Genomic DNA, 18494 nt, shown 5'->3' on the forward strand with positions numbered 1-18494 from the left:
GTATAAGTGTGGATTGTTCTCTTTGTTCTCAGAATATCAGTTTTACTATTTTATTTTGCAACAATTATAATCTGCTACAAGCAGAATGCATATGATGTAATTGCATATCTTATAAAGTTTTATACATTAGTATTTTTATGCTTGTCAGAGCAATGTCTTTTAATTGATATAGTTTGCTTGCTGCTATCCTGAGTTTGTTGTGTGGATAATTTATATGGCTATTCCAACTTTGATCAGCATCGAAGTGAAGTCCAAGATAACGTGTTGTTTTCAACTGTGAGATGGTTGTGGTTTTAGGATCAGCGCTTTGTGTATAGGAAGATGGATGTCAGATAGTGAGATATTTAGTTTCTGTGGGTAGGATCTGAGGGTTTTTGAATATCATTAGCTCTGTGTTTTCAGTTTATGTATATGCCATTTTTAGTTAGCCAGTTAGTGATTGGATTGATTGATATTGTGTGGCACATTTGTGTAAGCTATATTTGCATGTTTTATGAATGGATACTATGGCAGTATCATCTGCGTATTGGAAGATATGACTGTAGGGGAAGATGGCTAATCTTGTGTGTATATGTTAAACAGAATAGGAGATAGAACTGCTCCTTATTATTATTTTTTATTTTTTAATAATAATTTTTGACAGTTTATTATCCTTTTCACATATACAGAACATTTGCAAGTATATAATTAAAATATTACTATTACATTTTTGTTCACTACAAATTTTCAGTACAAATATTCAACAATTAAAATTATTTTTAAGTATACAGTTACATCCCAAGTTACTTAACACGCGACTTACATAAATTTGCAGCTACATAATAAATTTACTAGTTCATGTGAACATGTTTGCAGCTTAGTGCAGGTGCGTCTTTGACAGCCTTATTGCAGTACAGTAGTAGATGCCTTGCACTGTTAGCTCAGTCACATGTTATCACTCCTAGTTTCGTTGTTTTTTTTTTACCCTTAAAATGGAATGCAAACTCAAAACCGAATGCACTAGTAATAAATCTAAAAAACGAAGGTCTGCAATTACTTTACAAGAACAGTTATTAAAAGAAAAGTAAAGCTATTAACTAAACTTATTAAAAGTAAAAGAAGGAACTAGCCGAGGTTTTTAACTTGATAGACATGGCGTTAGCAAAATTAGAATCGATAGATCCGAACACTGAGCCGTTCAAAAATGTTAGCCGCCATATCTATTCTGATATGTCTAGCTACAAGACCATCTACGCGAACAAGAAGCTTGTGACCACACAATCTGCTCTAGACATGTTTGTGAGATGCCGTTCACAACAAGATGACAACTCAGACGATCCTGACTACCCTCAGCCTTCAACATTGAAAGGGGTAAAACTTCCCGCCGAACAGCATTCCTTAGAACAGCCAATTTAGCTGTCAAAAGACTTTTTTTTTATTTGAAAAGTGAATATTTCAGTTTGTTTTTATATTCTTTGATATTATATATTTTTCATACTTTCATATTTATAGTATGTATATTATTCAAATACAATTGATAAATTTTTTCATAATTGAATTTTTTTAATCATCCCAAAAATGAAAAATAGCAAAAATGGAAAATATCTGATTAATGGCAAAAAATTTAATGTAAGATAGCCATTGAACATTTTATTGTATGTATGTAATTTACAAATTTGACTTACGTAAAATTCAAGTTACGTCAAGGTTTACAGAATGCATTACTTATGTAACTCGGTGGGGTGTAACTGTATATCTTATTTAAATACATAAATAATAATAATGACAATGTATTTTACAATTTTTTTCATATACATATTTACAATGATTCGCTTAATGTGTTAAGAGAGAGAGATAATTTTCCTATTAACGATATTGATTGTGGAATAATTTTATATGCATACAGATAATTTTTTTGTGCGTTTTATTATTTATATTTCAATTTGCAGTTCATTTTAATTCAGAAATTATATTTACAGTTTCTTTTTTCTTATCAGTAGGGATTGTTGAATGGATTCATTTCACTTTTAATATTGGTGTTTTTTTTTTTTTTTTTTTTTTTTTTTTTTTTTTTTTTTAATCAGTAGTATTTTCAGTGCCGACCTGGTTGGCCGAATGGTTAGCATATCTGCTCCCAGCCAAAAGGCTGTGGGTTTGAATCCTGCTGTGGACATGGATGTTTGTGATTTACTATGAAAATTGAGGTGGTAGATGGCGCTGGTATAGATAATGAAGGTAGTTGAGGTTAGTGGGACAGAGAGTTGTAGAGCAGGTGCCCTCCCTTGATGAGTCTTTGGACTCCCTGGAGGTGTTATGTAATAATAATAATATTAATAATGTTTTTTTTTTTTTCAATTTCAATTTACAGTTTATTTTGATTTACAATTTTTACATTGTCAGTTTCTTTTCTATTAACATACAATAGGAATGCTGAATGCATTCATTTCACTTTTCCACAATGCTATTTTCAAATCAATAATAATAATACTTGTTTGTTTGGGTGGCATTTCTGCTTTCTTCCTCAAAGCTTCAGCAGAGCCTATCTGAGGAAGATAATAGATGGCGGTGGTTTCATGGTTTTGATTCCATACCTGTTGCAAGCCAGGTGTAGATTTAACTGTTTATGTGTATGTGCTTGGTCACATATATATGATGTGTGTATGTATATATATATATATATATATATACACACATAAATGCTTTTTTCCAGTTGAAGTATAGAGGCGAGTACACGTGCCCACGGACTACCACTACTTTTGCACTGTTTAACTTTTTTTGCAAAGTGGGGGGGGGGGGAGTTTGGATATTGCATGTTTGTATCTGTCCTTGTAAGGGTGTTTGAGAGGGTTTTGTTATAGGTTTGCATGTGTATGTGTCAGAGAGAGAGAGTAATGTCCTTCTAATTTTCAGTCTTGCTCTAATATTTATATAGTGCCTGTTTCAGCTCTCTGTAGGTCCATCCTTAGGTTTCTGTCATTGAATGGGTCTGTTGATTATGTCAGGTATGTAGAAGCTTTGGGTGGCTTTTCCGTAGTTATATGTTATGTAGTTTGTTGACTGTAGACTTGGTATCTGATTTGTTGTTCTGGTTACTGTGTAGGTTGGACTAAAGTAATGTTTTAACATGATTGTGTAGTAGCATAAGTGTTTCACCTTAAATATTTTGTGGTCTATCCTTGCTGCCCATATAAGTGTGGGCTATTCTCTTTGTTCTCAGAATATTAGTTTTAACATTTTATTTTGCAACGATTGTAATCTGTTAAGTTTGTAATCTGTGCAGAATGCATATGATGTAATTGAATATCTTAAAATGTTTTCACATAATGCTTTATAGATTAGTATTTTTGTGTGTAAAGCATTATGTAAAAAACATTTTGGAGCAATGTCTTTTAATCGATATAATTTGCTTGCTATTATTCTGAGTTTGTTTGTGTAGATAATTTGTATGGCTATTCCAACTTTGATCAGCATCGAAGTGAAGTCTGAGATAACATGTTGTTTTCACCTGTCTGATGTTTGTGGTTTTAGGATCAGCGCTTTGTGTATATGAGGATGGATGTTGGATAGTGAGATATTTAGTTTCTATGAGTAGGGTCAGGAGGGTTTTGAATATCATTAGCTTTGTTTTTTCAGGGTTTATATATATATGCTATTTTCAGTTAGCCAGGTAATGGTTTGATTGATGTCATGTTGCATATTTTTGTAAGTGATATTTGTGTTGTTGTGAATGGATACTATGGCTGTGTCATCTGCGTATTGGAAGATTTTACTTTTTAGGAGAAGATGGCTAATATCGTGTGTAATAAGCAGACTGGGAGATAGAACAGCTCCTTGTGATACTCCACAGGTTATAATAATAATAATATTCCCAGCAGTGAAAGTGTTAAATATGGAAATAGACAACACAATAAGCAAAGCAGATATTCTTTATTATTGTTATTACAGACCTCTATGGAGTCAACAGACTCATTGTGGGAGGTTCACTCAACCAGCAACATGTCTACCATAATGAACTTTGAAATTATTTACACTTCATGCCTTCATAATGCACTTTGGCAATGCATTCCACTCACCAACAACTCTCTGTGTAAAAAAATCTACTTCTCACACCCTTTGTTACCACATCTTTATACAACTTCTAGCAATGGCCGCTCATTCTTCCCATCTTAATGTTCACTCTTTTTATATTTCCTTTTGTATTAATCTTGTAGAATTCTTAAATAACTGTAAGATCTCTATCACATCTCCTTTCTTCTTCCCGTGCATCAAAGTCTATAATCTGCTTAACCCCTCTCTGATCCTTAGCACTGCTCATTTTATGTGAATTCTGTGTACTCTTAGCAAACAACAAACACCAAATGTCCAACACCAAACCCATTCAAATGTAATTCATCAGCTTTACGCCATTCTAACTTCTCTTTGAATTTACTCCATACAATCACAAATTGAACAATATGGTGAGTAAATTTATGTGGAATACAAGAGAACATTTAAAACACTGAACTAGCTGTATACAGGAGAGCATTCAAACCAGCTAGGCTATTAAAAAATATTAAATAATAATAATAATAAAAAGTTGATCCAACAGTAGAGTCCAGAGATGTGAGAGTCGTAAAAAAATTGTAAGCGAGCAGATGGCATCTCAGTATTAGAATTATTAAAAAAGAATGATATTGGAATGAAAATTGACATTGTTATCATTCATGAATGTTTTAGCAGGGCTGTTGTAAAATGGCTTAGTCACTTCCATAGAATTTAATGCAATGATAGTAGGAAAGAGATCTATTGGAAAAGTGACATTTAGGTGGATTAATGCAGTTAGATGTATGCAGTTAGATTAATGCAGTTAGAAACTGAATTATATACCATATTTACTCGAATATAACTTGTCCTTGCATTATACCTCGTACCCCTGATTTTATTTCACGAAAAAGAAATTATGAAGTTTATCATGTACCTCACACACAAAAAAAGTTTAAAATGTTAATAAATAGATAGTGAATGTTGTTATCGCAGTTTCAGATATTATGGAATTCGGTTGAAGAGAATAAGCATTTCAACTCAACAATCGTCGGCTTGCCTTTGTCATTGAGTCATGCAGTCTTTTGTTAATACTGCCCAATCATGTGCATAGAGATGGAATCAACCAGTAAAGGAAATGTGGGAGTGAGACATTGACATTGTCTTGATCTTGGATTGCAAGATTAACAGCCCATCATTAGAATTGTTGTGCAATTGGATTTTGAGAGCTTGGGATAGGATTTTGCTAGAATTAATTAATTTAATTTAATTACAGAAACATTGTTGAAAAAAGATTCAAATATATCGTGTGATGAAGGTGAACTGCCAATTGTGTAAATAACATTGATAATCAACATTTGAATGCATTCATTTTATAAATAATGTGAACAATTATAAATTATAATGAATAATAAGGATTTAATTATAAACATCAATTGAGTTTTGTCCTAAAAATCTTTAGTTTTCTAAAATCCCCACATATACCTCACACCACAATTTTTTAACTCTAATTTTTGAAAAAAAAAGTGCAAGTTATATTCAAATAAATACGGTAAAGTCAGCAGGTTTCTAAGAAGCCATGCTATTTGGCTATGACAGGTCATTAAGCCTGAAGCTAAAGGGAAGATGGATCGGGATATTCTTGTAACCTGTAAACTCTATTCCTCTATTCTCCATCTGATGTGTTTCTTGGGGGGGGGGGGACCTCCCCTTGATGAGTCTTGATAAACTTTGTGTTTCTTAGGAAGGACCTCCCACAATGAGTCTTTTGACTCCATGGAGGCCTGGATAATAATAATAATAATATTAATAATAATTAGCTTCCAAATAGTATCACATTGCTGGCTGCAGAGCAGTAAGAAGAATGTACCTTGTAACATTTGTTTTCATTCAATCCTTTCTTCATATAATTATCTATTTGGTGTATGTTCAGTTGGATGTAATCAGACACTAATCACAGAATATTAATGTTTTTAATATTATACAATTGTATTTCTTCTCATATAATTTATGTTTAGTCAAGTTCATTATAACCAACAGGTTTTTGGCTTGAAATCACACCCAGCTTATTGGAGGCCTGAAGTCTCTTGGAAAAAAAAAAAAAAGTCACATGTTTGGCTTTAGAGGATTTCTGATCCTTATCTAGCACTTAATCTATGAATTGTATTAATGCCAATATACTGTAGGTTAGCAACTTTTCATGGGGTTGGAGTCACATAAAAAAAAAGTCAAATTATTCATAATGAAAACCATCTTATAAAGTCTCTTTGGTTTTGTTTTTAAAGGTCGCACAGTAATTCTCACAACACATCACATGGATGAGGCAGATCTCCTTGGTGATAGAATAGCTGTGATTGCAAATGGCAAACTGAGATGTTGTGGTTCATCTCTCTTTCTGAAAACCCGCTTTGGTAATGGTTACTATTTGACTTTAGTAAAAGCTAATGATTATTGTGTTGCAACTCAGGAAAAATGTGGAAGCTCCTCAACTGGTGTACGAGAAAATCTTCCCAAAGGACCCAATGTATGTATGGATATGCTTTATTTAATTAAAATAAATTAATTGTTTTGCTCAGTTTCATTCTATTCTTAAACACATTTTATTGGAATTACTAATTCAGCTTATATTGTAATTAGAAATTATCATTGTCATATTCTTTTAGTGTTTTATTTTCTGGTGGAGTGCTTAAGGGTCAAGGCTTGATAACTGTGAGGAGACATCCATATGGTCTTTTGAGGAATGCAGAAACCCAACCAGGGCTTCTGACATGATATCCAATCCTCAACATCTTGTGGGGCACCCTGTTGGGTATCCTCCTGGATACTGAATGAACAAGAATGGGCTGGCAATTTAGGAATTATCTGATCAAATTCTGTTCTTATTGGCTTAAACTATAACTCAACGATGGTACAACATGAATAATTTCATGCTGGCTGGGGTGTTGCCTGAATAAACAAGGCTCCCATTGTTGTTGTCATGGCAAACAGTGAAACGTCAACTACTGGAACAAACCCGAACTCAGTAGGAGCAGGATCAAGATTGGCACTATCGACATAAGAAACATCAATGGAACTTGCAAAAGAATTGGATAATACCAGATCGACATAATAATGGCAACCAAAACAAAGAATTATTATTCAGGCAATAACAATCAGGGAAAGGAGAGAGTGGCTATAGCATTCAACACTAAATATGAGGATAATCTTCTTGAATGGCAGGCAATATTAAGTGGAGTGATGTGGGGAAATAACAAAATGGGGAAACTGGATAATGAGATGTATTTATGCTTATGGTCCCACAGAAGCTTCTAATAAGGAAGTAGTGAAGGAATTTTTCGAGGCATTAAAGAAGGGAGCTGACACAACAAAAAAGGAAAAGTTGGTCCTTGTTCGAAATCTATACAGCAGAGTAGGAAATGATTACCAGACATATAAGAATGTTTTGGGAAACTTTGGAGAAAAAGCAAAGCTAATAATAATGGTAAGTAGCTGCTAGATTTCTGTCCAAGACATGGACTAGTTATTACAATACCATGATCCAACATAAAAATGTGAACAAATTCACATGGAGAGAAGATACAAGGAATAAGAAAAGTCTATTTGACTATGTTATTGTTGACAGTGATGTTTTCCCACAGGTTCAGGACACAGGAGTATACAGAAGATCTGAAAGAGGAAGTGATCACAAAAAGAAGGGTGTGTGTGTAAGAAAATTTTGAAACAAGTCATCAGATGTGAAGTGTGGACTCAAATACACAAACATTTTTCAAAAAAAAAAAAAACTGAAAGAGTATGAAAACAAGAACTAAAACTTGGAGATTTTGTGCAAACCCTAAAGAAAACTTTGAATGATTAAGCCATAGAGGCATGTTGTGAGGTAATCTGCAAGGATTGAAAAATCAGAACTCCATGGCACACTATAATAAATTTTGTTTAATCCTTTATCCAAGTGTAAGCAAACAAAGTTTGCACCTGAAAATATCTTCAGGACTGAGGTAAGGTAGTGCAACACCAGGCAACTTCGAGCAAAGGTGGACCAAGATCTCATCACTCCTTGTCTGAGTATCTCCCATAATACAAAGCACATCTCCTTGTGGACATGTATACTGCTATGCATTAAGGGAAGGGCCACTACCCAGACCAGTTTTGACCTTTATTGAGGTCTCGTCAGTGGGAGGCAGACCCAAACGTGGAGATACTAAGGCAGAAGCAATAGGAGAGGTCATATTTACCTATAGGAGTTGTCAACAGGTGTACTACCTTATTATTGAATTACTCTGGATATAGAGAAAAATGTTGGAAGTTTATTTTTCACTTGGTTATACTATAATAAATTTAGTTTAATCCTTTATCCAAGTGTAAGCAAACAAAGTTTGTGGCTGAAAATATCTTCAGGACTGAGGTAAGGTGGTGCAACACCAGGCAACCCGAGCAAAGGTAGACCAAGTTCTCATCACTCCTTGTCCCATAATGCAAAGCACATCTCCTTGCAGATACCCCTGTCACACACTCCTTATACAGCTTCCAGGAATGTCCCCTTGTTCTACCCCATTCTATGAAAAATTTCTTCCACATTAACCAGGTAACAACCCTTCACCAACTTAAATGTCTCAGTCGTGTCCTTTAAATGTCCTGTCTCTCTCTCTCTCTCTCTCTCTTTTCCTCCTATATAAAAGGCTTTGCAAACTTCATTCCCTCAGTCTCTCTTCATATCCCACATCCCAAGGACCAGTTACCATCTCACTCAGTATACTTTTTTCCAGTATATCCTCATTACCATGATTAGGATATACAAAACCAGGGGCCAAAATCTGTGCACAATAAGCCATATGAAGTATTATCAAAGATTTATACAATAGAACCAAAATCTCTTTATTTCTGCACATTAACGTCCTCCACATCATTACCATTATCCTATGTGACAAATTCACAACTAGTGCAATGTGAACTCTGAACTTTATATTTTTGTCCATCCTACCACCCCATCTTTTTCAGAATTTCCCCAGCAAGCATATACTTTGTATCCCATTGTTGTCTACCAGATTTCAGAATTTTACACTTTTCAACATTAAACTGACAGTTCCATACTGTTACCACTCATATAATCTATTTAAGTCCTAATGTAAAGCTACAACATCTGCCCCAGTTTTGCATCATCTGCACCAACCCAAGATCATTAATATACTTAAATAACAATGGTACCAAAACAGACCCTTGTGGCATACCACTAGTGACTTTCCTCTTCTGGAATGCTGCATCTCCATACACAACTTGCTGATACCTATCTGCGAGCCAGTTGCCTATTCAACTCACTAACTATCATCCAGTTCCATCTGCTTTAGTTTGCTTACCAACTTGTAGTGTGGCATTCCATCAAAAGCCTTTTCATAATCTATGTACGCTACTATATATGCGTTTCCCTTATTCAGTACATTTTTCACCTTATTATAGTGCATAAGCAAGTTGATAAAATAATACCTCCCTTTAACAAAACCATGCTGACAAGCACAAAGAATACCACTGTTATCAATCCACTTTTGTATTCTATCTCTCAATAATCTCAATACCTAAATTTCAACCCCAGTTATACAGAATGGCCTATAATTGTAGCCTTAGCTTTATCACCACCTTTGTGAAGTGGAACAATTTTACCTTTCTTTCACTCCTATGGGACTTGTGCCAAAAACTCTTGTTATACAGATAAGTCAAGGCTGCTATCTCCTTGGAACATTCTCTAAAGGCACATGGTGATTTGTCATCAAGTTCTATTGATTTATTGACATATAGCTTACTTAACTAGTCCTATATTTCTTGCTCATTCACCATCTCATGTCATTCTCTAAACTTGAACTTCTTATATCAACCAAGAAAAATACTCAGTTTTTTTTATATGTGGCAAGCAGAAAGAAGAGTAATCATAATAAGATGATGTTAATGGATGAAAGTGGGAGATTAGTATTACTGGATTGAATAATGCTAATTTCTGCTCGTACTGCACTATTACTGTCCTTACCAACTGAGTCAATCTTCTCACTTGCCCTTTATACTCTTTATGCAGCTGATTATTACCATTATTCATCTTGTGCTGCCTCCAAAGTGCTTCTTCTTCAAAATTTCATGCTTAACCTTCTACCAGTTACTAGTGAGACCAATTTGCACTTCTTATCCATGTTATTCAATAGGTGGTACAGAATCGTATCCAGATTTATCTGGACGTATATATACGTCCTGACCAGTTGGGGTGTTAATACTCTCATTCATCCATTTTTCACCTACCATATTCAGTCTTTTCAACTTCAGACTTCATTCACACATTGATGAATGTTAAGTATTTCTTTCCCAGTTCCCAAGCAGCATTTATTTCCTTTCCACTCAGCTCTTCACTCCATGCTATAGTTTCAAGCTCTCCTAAGTATGTCGTAATCACCAGGCTTGTACTTCCCCATATATCCTTTCCTCACAGAAGCCTTCATATGGCTAGCCACATCCAAGATGATCACTTCATGATCACACTCACCTGCAATTCCAAAATGTTTTTCATCCTTGTCGGTGTGATATCATGAAAAGCTCAAGTGTAGAGGAAATAGGAGAGGATGGACTGCTGGTAAGTGAGCAAGAAGTATATGAGGAATTGACTAAACTTGATGACATATTACTGTGTGCCATAAGGGAATATTCTAGGGAGTTAACTATTCCTGTTTAAAAGCACCTTGCAACAGCCCAAATTCCAAAGAGTGGAAAGAGGATAAAATTTTCTACTTATCAAAGGTAATGATATGGCTAAGGCTCCAAATTATAGGCCAATCTGTGTATCTCCAGTTGTGGTTAAGGTGCTGGAGAGGTTGGAGAAAGCTAGGATACAGAAGTGAGTTGATAACAGCAGCATTCTCTGTCATTGGTAACATGGATTTGTTAGAGGAAGGTCATGTTTGACCACTTTATTTAGATACTACAACAAGATGACAAAGGCATTGGACAAGGAGTCCTGTATACTTAGATATACTTGGTACAAATGATTTGAGAGAGAACAAAGAGCATGTCAAAATGAATGGCAGGAGACTGCTTGGAAAGATAAAAGAGAATAGTGTGACAGGAAGGGTAGTCAGTGTGTTGCCTAGGTATGATTGTGGTGAAATGAGGCGGAGAGCAAGGATTATGAATGATATTCTGGCTGAAATGTGTGAGGAGATGGGAGTACAGTTTGTTAATGTGTGGAATGAGTTTGAGGGACGAAGTGAGCTGTATGGGAGCGATGGACTACATTTGAGTGGTTATGGTGTGAGTCGCTTGGAGAGACTGCTGCTGGAAGGTAGAGAAGTGAATAGAGAGAATGAATCAGATCGAGAGGGGAGTGATTAGGAAGAGCAGGAGAGATTGAAGAAGTGGAAATGAATGGGGAAGTGAGTGGTATGAGTATAAAAAATGAGAGAATGGGTGTGCAAGAGGAGCAGGGAAACGGTGAGACTTAGGGTGGACAAGGGTACACAGCATGAGAAAGGTGGATGCTCCAAGAGGAGGTGAGAGCATGTGTAGGCAGGAAAGAAATGGGATGACCAGGGATCAAGAGGAAACAGATGGAATTGCAAAGGGTTCTAGAATGAAGAGGCAGAAAGGGAAATGCCCCCAGTCAAGCATGGAGAGATCACATCGAATGATTAATATCAGTGGAATTAGCTGTAGATCCAGAAATGAGCTGTTGTGTTTGTATACAAATGCTTGAAGTATAAGAAACAAGGTGGATGAAATGGTTGCGCTAATTGCGTCTGTGCACCCAAAGATTGCCGGAATCAGTGAGACATGGTTAGATGAGGACAACATCCTGACAGGAATAGAGATGGAAAGGTATGATGTGTTTCGTGAGGATAGAAGGGGTAAAAAGGGAGGGGGAGTGCTATTGATGATATAGAAAGAGTTATGGCCATACAAGGTAGAGATGCAAGAGGGAAATAGGGCCAGTGGTTTTGAGGCAGTATGGTGTGAGATAGAGGTGAATAGAATCAAATACTTGGTGGGATGTTGTAATAGACCTGGTAATGTGGATGGTGGTGATAGTGAAATGTATAGTCAAATAAGCCAAGCAAATAAGAAAAGGGTGATCATTATAGGTGATTTTAATTATGGCAATATAGACTGGAATGAAGAGATAGCAACTGGAAGTAAAGAAAATGAGTTTCTTGAGTTTTTGAGGGATAACTACCTCAGACAGTATGTAACGGAGGGCACACGAGGATTAAGGGTCTTGGATTTGGTCATCTCATCGGAGGATGTAATTATAAATGAGGTGTCAAATCATCCACCAATTGGTGAAAGTGACCATGAGGTGATTACCTGGGTGGTTGCCAGCAGTAGAAGGACCCCTGTGAAAAAAGGGTATATGTGGAACTACAAGGGGGGGGTGGATTATAAAGAGCTCAGGAGACAGGTTGCAGGTGTAGCGTGGAATGAGGAGTTAGCTGGAAAAGAGATCAATGCAGCTTGGGGGATTTTCAAAAACTATTTAGTAGATTTTCAAAAACTATTTCGGGCATTGTGGAGGCAGCATAAGAGAAGTGGAAGTAACCAATTTCATGAGGTCTACAAGGACGAGGCAAGGAGGGTGACTTGGTTGGTGAGAGTAACAGCAGTTAGCTAATGAAGTCAAAAACAATCCTAGGGAGTTCTTTCGATATGTAGCCAGCAAAAAAAAGAATGATTATGGAAGGATGACATTGAGTGGAGGAAATGGTATAAAGACAGCTGTTTCAGAATGTGTGTGTGATGGAGATACTTAATGAGCAGTTCATAAAGATCTTTCAATCTTGTGAATGTTACTTCATGGAGAGATTGAGAGCAGTTGATGATGGGGAGGAGAGACTGACTGTAAGTGAGCAAGAGGTGTTTGGGGAATTGAGTAAACTAGATATAAATAAAGCTGTGAGACTTGATAATATATCACTGCATATTCTGAAGGAATGTGCTAGAGAGTTGACACCTGCCTTGACATATTTTTTTAATACGAGTCTTGCACTTTCTCATGTTCCTAAAGAGTGGAAGGAGGGCAAGATTGTGCCACTTCATAAAGGAGGTGATCGAACTCAAGCATCAAACTATAGGCTTATCTCTGTGTCAGGTGTTATGGTTAAGTTGTTGGAGAAGCTTGTGAGAACTAGGATCCAGAGTTGGGTTGACAACAATGGTATAATCTTTGATGGACAGCATGGATTTGCTAAAGGGAGGTCATGTTTTAGTAATCTACTTATTACAATAAAGTGACTGCTTCCTTGAACAGAGGAGAAGGATACACAGTAATATACTTGGATTTTGCAAAAGCTTTTGATAGAGTACCTCATGATAAGTTGACAGTCAAACTAGAGCAGATGGGGTTGGATATTAGATTAGTGCATTGGATTGGAGACTGGCTATTTGATAGGTATCAACAAGTTGTGTATAGGAGGAGCGATATCCAGGAAAAGGGAAGTCACTAGTGGAGTGCCTAAGGGGTCTGTTTTAGGGCCATTACTGTTTAACTTGTATATTAATGATATTGGCGAAGATTTGGATGGAGATATTCAGTTGTTTGCAGATGATGCAAAGTTGGGACGAACCATAAAGAGTAGTGAAGATGTTGTGACCTTGCAAGAAGACGTGAATAAATTGAGTGATTGGGCAAGCAAATGGGGATGTGAGTTCAATGTTGCAAAATGTAAGGTTTTAAAATTTGGAAAACAAAGATGGGATGCAGAATTTATGCTTGGTGAGAATATATTGTTGGAAGTAGAGGAAATAAGAGATCTGGGGGTGATAGTGGATAAGGATCTAAAATTTAGGGGACACATCGCCAAAATTGTGAAGACAACACAAAGACTTCTGGGAATGATGCGGAGGACACTGACGTATAGAAGTAGGGAGATTCTTGTTCCATTGTATAAGGCTTTGATTAGGCCACAGATGGACTATTGTGCCCAGATTTGGTCACCTGGTTTTCAGAAGGACGAAGAGATGTTGGAAAGGGTCCAAAGGTGACTGACTAAGGTAGTTTCTGACCTCTGGAATGTACAGTATGAGGAAAGATTGAGAAGATGTAATTTGCAGAGTCTAGTGGAGAGAAAGAAGAGGGGAGATATGATAGAGACCTACAAGTTGATAAGAGGTTGTTATAAGATCAATGGTGGAGAAGTTCTATAGAGAATAGTGGGAGATCAGGGGAGAACCAGAGGTCATCCCTGGAAACTGTATAAAGAGGGTGGGAGTAGGGGAGTGAGAGGCAGGTTTTTTTCGTGCAGAGTTGTGAATGATTGGAATGCCTTGCCTGAGAGTGTGGTGTCTGCAAGGAGTTTGAGTGTGTTTAAGACATGGTATGATGAGATGTGTGTGTGATAAAAGGACCTCCCAGATGAGTCTTTGACTCCAGAGGTCTTGTTTAATAATAATAATAATAATAATAATTTTGATAGATTGCCAGATGACAAATTGGTATGGATGGGATTAGATACTAGGCTAGCAAGTTGGATAAATGGCTGTTAGTTAGGTAATAGCAAGTTGTGCATATGGGTGTGTAATATTTAAAAAAGACGAAAGTCATAATGGTGTTCTCAGGTGGGCCATCGTTTAATTTGTATATTAATAATATTGGGATGCGTTTAAGTAGATATATGCAACTGTTTGCAGATGGTATAAAATTAGTGGGAAAATTTTGATGGAAGTAAATAAGAAATCTGGGTGGGGTGGACAAGGACCTGAAGTCACATTGCACAAGTTAAATCATCACATCAGATTCTGCAGTAATGCAGAGGACCTTGACATTCAGAAAGATAGAGATTATGGTTCAATTGTATAGGATCTTGATCAGGCCTCTTATGGATTATTGTGCACAGGTTTGGTCACTTGGTTTTCCTGCAGATGAGAACATATCAGAAAGTCTCTAGGGAATGTTGAATACAGTGGTATCTAGTCTTTAAAATGTGGTGGCATGATGGCAGATTATGGATATGTAATTTGCATATATATATATATGACTGAGATATAAATTGGTAAGCAGATGTTACTAGGTTAATGTGGAAGGAATATTTTCATAGAATGAGGGGCCATCCCTGGAAACTGTATGAGTGTGCAAACAAGGGAGCAGGTTGAATGAGCATGGTTTGATGAGCTTTTTTTTTTGTGTGTGTGTGTGTGAGAGAGATAGAGAGAGAGAGAGAGAGGGACAGTATGGACTTCTCATGATAAGTCTTTTGACTTCATGGAGGTCTAGTGTTAATAATTGTAATGAAATATTATTTCTCTTCTTTTCTTATCATCAATATTAACACAGGAATAATGGAATCAAGAATCTCATTGCTGGTGGCTCACTTTTAGGTACTATAAAATTCAGTTATACCATACTTTAAAATCACTCACTTTCTACACATTCACTCTCTTGGACAGTGCATTCCATTTATCCACCTCTCCCCCCCCCCCCATGCAAATAGCCTATGCCCACTCCATTGTGCCTGCTTGGTATGCAGGTCCCCCCCCTCCTTCCCTCTCTCTCTCTCTCTCTCTCCCTCTCTCTCTCTCTATGTGTCATATATCCCTATTTTTCCTTCCAGTGAGTTGTGGTATTTGAAAGCTCAAACTGTTAGAATAGTGGCATACCATTTGCACCAAACTATTTTTCATATTTTTAAAGACTGCACTGGTATTTGATTGAAATTACTTCAAAAATAATTTGGCTTAAAAAAGTGTATGTTTTTTGCTAATCCAATGTGACATGTTTAGCTGCATAAATATACTTAACCTCATGTTATTTGCTAGAAACCAGTTTGATGAAATGGATGGCAAATGTAATGTAGCTTAATGGCGTTTTAATAATGACATATAGTATAAAATAAATGGAATAAATAGTATAAAATTAATAGGAATTGAAATTAATATTTTAGGATGTCACTGATGAAGGATTTGCAGAAATGTCTACTATAGATTCCAAATCAGATCACTCTGATAGTAATGCTACATCTGAAACTGTGCCTCCTATTTCTACTTCAGCATGGGGTGAGTATTTCATAAATCTCCATTTCATTATTGATTTAATGATTAAAATAAATGGGAATACTATTACAAATGAAATTAACTAAAAAGTTTATTTTTTCTTTGAATTTGGCAACTTAAAGTGTAAATTCACTAAGTTGTGATGGCCTGGTTGGTTCCAGCAGTTAACATACCCACTCTCCTAACAACAATCTGTGTTCATATCCCAACTATAGTCATAGATGTTTGCAAATGTCTCTATGTAAATTTAATCTCCCAGCATGAGAATACCACCTATACATTTAGAACTTGCCATGGGAGGGAGTCGTCATGTAAAAGAGAAAGAAAGAAAAAAAATGTATGTTGTGCTTAACTCCTCTGATTCTATTTCCGAACTCACTCTACAAACACAAATGAAACTTTCTTATAGTTTAAGCACTAAGACCTTAATACTAAAACAAGCCTTTGAATAAACATTATTTCCATAATTGATATATCAATGGAACTGATTTCTGTGGACTATTATTATGCAATATCATTATTTTGCAGTGATGCCATTCCAGGCTGTAAAATGAGTAGAGTGATTGAGGCATTGAATATGAGGTGGGAACGAGCAAAAGAGTTAATTGTATTAATTGGTACGAATGATTTGAGAGAGAACAAAGAGCATGTCAAAATGAATGTCAGGAGACTGCTTGGAAAGATAAAGGAGAATAGTGTGACAGGAAGGGTGGTCAGTGTGTTGCCTAGGTATGATTGTGGTGAAATGAGGCGGAGAGCAAGGATTATGAATGATATTCTGGCTGAAATGTGTGAGGAGATGGGAGTACAGTTTGTTAATGTGTGGAATGAGTTTGAGGGACGAAGTGAGCTGTATGGGAGCGATGGACTGCATTTGAGTGGTTATGGTGTGAGTCGCTTGGAGAGACTGCTGCTGGAAGGTAGAGAAGTGAATAGAGAGAATGAATCAGATCGAGAGGGGAGTGATGTGGAAGAGCAGGAGAGTAAGACAGGAGAGATTGAAGGAGTGGAAATGAATGTGGAAGTGAGTGGTATGAGTATAGAAAATGAGAGAATGGGTGTGGAAGAGGAGCAGGGAAATGGGGAGGCTCAGGGTGGACAGGGATACACAGCGTGAGAAAGGTGGATGCTCCAAGAGGAGGTGAGAGAATGTGTAGGCAGGAAAGTAATGGGATGATCAGGGATCAAAAGGAAACAGATGGAATTGCAAAGGGTTCTAAAATGAAGAAGCAGAAAGAGAAATGGCCCCAGTCCAGCATGGAGAGATCACATCGAGTGAGTGGTATCAGTGGAACTAGCTGTAGATCCAGAAATGAGTTGTTGTGTTTGTATACCAATGCTAGAAGTATAAGAAACAAGGCGGATAAAATGGTTGCACTAATTGTATCTGTGCACCCAGAGATTGTCGGAATAAGTGAGACATGGTTAGATGAGGATGACATCCTGACAGGAATAGAGATGGAAAGGTATGATGTGTTTCGTGAGGATAGAAGGGGTAAAAAGGGAGGGGGAGTGCTATTGATGATAGAGAAAGAGTTATGTCCATACAAGGTAGAGATGCAAGAGGGAAATGGGGCCAGTGGTTTTGAGGCAGTATGGTGTGAGATAGAGGTGAATAGAATCAAATACTTGGTGGGATGTTGTTATAGACCTGGTAATGTGGATGGTGGTGATAGTGAAATGTATAGTCAAATAAGCCAAGCAAATAAGAAAAGGGTGATCATTATGGGTGATTTTAATTATGGCAATATAGACTGGAATGAAGAGATAGCAACTGGAAGTAAAGAAAATGAGTTTCTTGAGTTTTTGAGGGATAACTACCTCAGACAGTATGTAACAGAGGGCACAAGAGGATTAAGGGTCTTGGATTTGGTCATCTCATCGGAGAATGTAATTATCAATGAGGTATCAAATCATCCACCAATTGGTGAAAGTGACCATGAGGTGATAACTTGGGTGGTTGCCAGCAGTGCAAGGACCCCTGTGAAAAAAGGGTATATGTGGAACTACAAGGGGGGTGATTATGAAGAGCTCAGGAGACAGCTTGCAGGTGTAGCATGGAATGAGGAGTTAGCTGGAAAAGAGATCAATGCAGCTTGGGGGATTTTCAAAAAATATTTAGTGGATGCAATGTCTAAATGTATACCATGGGTGAGAAGGTTAAATAAGTTAGGTGTGAGATGGATGGATGAATAAAGAGATTAAGCATGCAATACAGAGAAAAAGGGCAGTGTGGAGGCAGCATAAGAGAAGTGGAAGTAACCAATTTCATGAGTTCTACAAAGACCAGGCAAGGAGAGTGACTTGGTTGGTGAGAGTAGCTAAAGAGAGGTATGAACAGCAGTTAGCTAATGAAGCCAAAAAGAACCCTAGGGAGTTCTTTCGATATGTAGCCAGCAAAAGAAAGAATGATTATGGAAGGATGACATTGATTAGAGGAAATGGTATAAAGACAGCTGTTGCAGAATGTGTGGTGGAGATACTTAATG

General features: G+C 36.7%; 1 protein-coding gene across 1 annotated transcript in view; it reads left to right on the forward strand.

Moving 5' to 3' along the window:
* Positions 1–18494, forward strand: part of LOC150092596 (phospholipid-transporting ATPase ABCA1-like) — a 982930-nt gene that overhangs the window by 454492 nt on the left and 509944 nt on the right. Inside the window, exons 24-25 of the mRNA XM_090414749.1 lie at positions 6285–6523; positions 15897–16008. Of these exons, the coding sequence (XP_090270875.1) occupies positions 6285–6523; positions 15897–16008 (351 nt within the window). The remainder of the gene's footprint in view (positions 1–6284; positions 6524–15896; positions 16009–18494) is intronic.

Source organism: Typopeltis vanoorti, chromosome 25, assembly GCF_054136105.1.
Source record: "Typopeltis vanoorti isolate ZY-2024b chromosome 25, IOZ_Tvanoo_1.0, whole genome shotgun sequence".
Taxonomy (NCBI): Eukaryota; Metazoa; Arthropoda; class Arachnida; order Uropygi; family Thelyphonidae; genus Typopeltis; species Typopeltis vanoorti.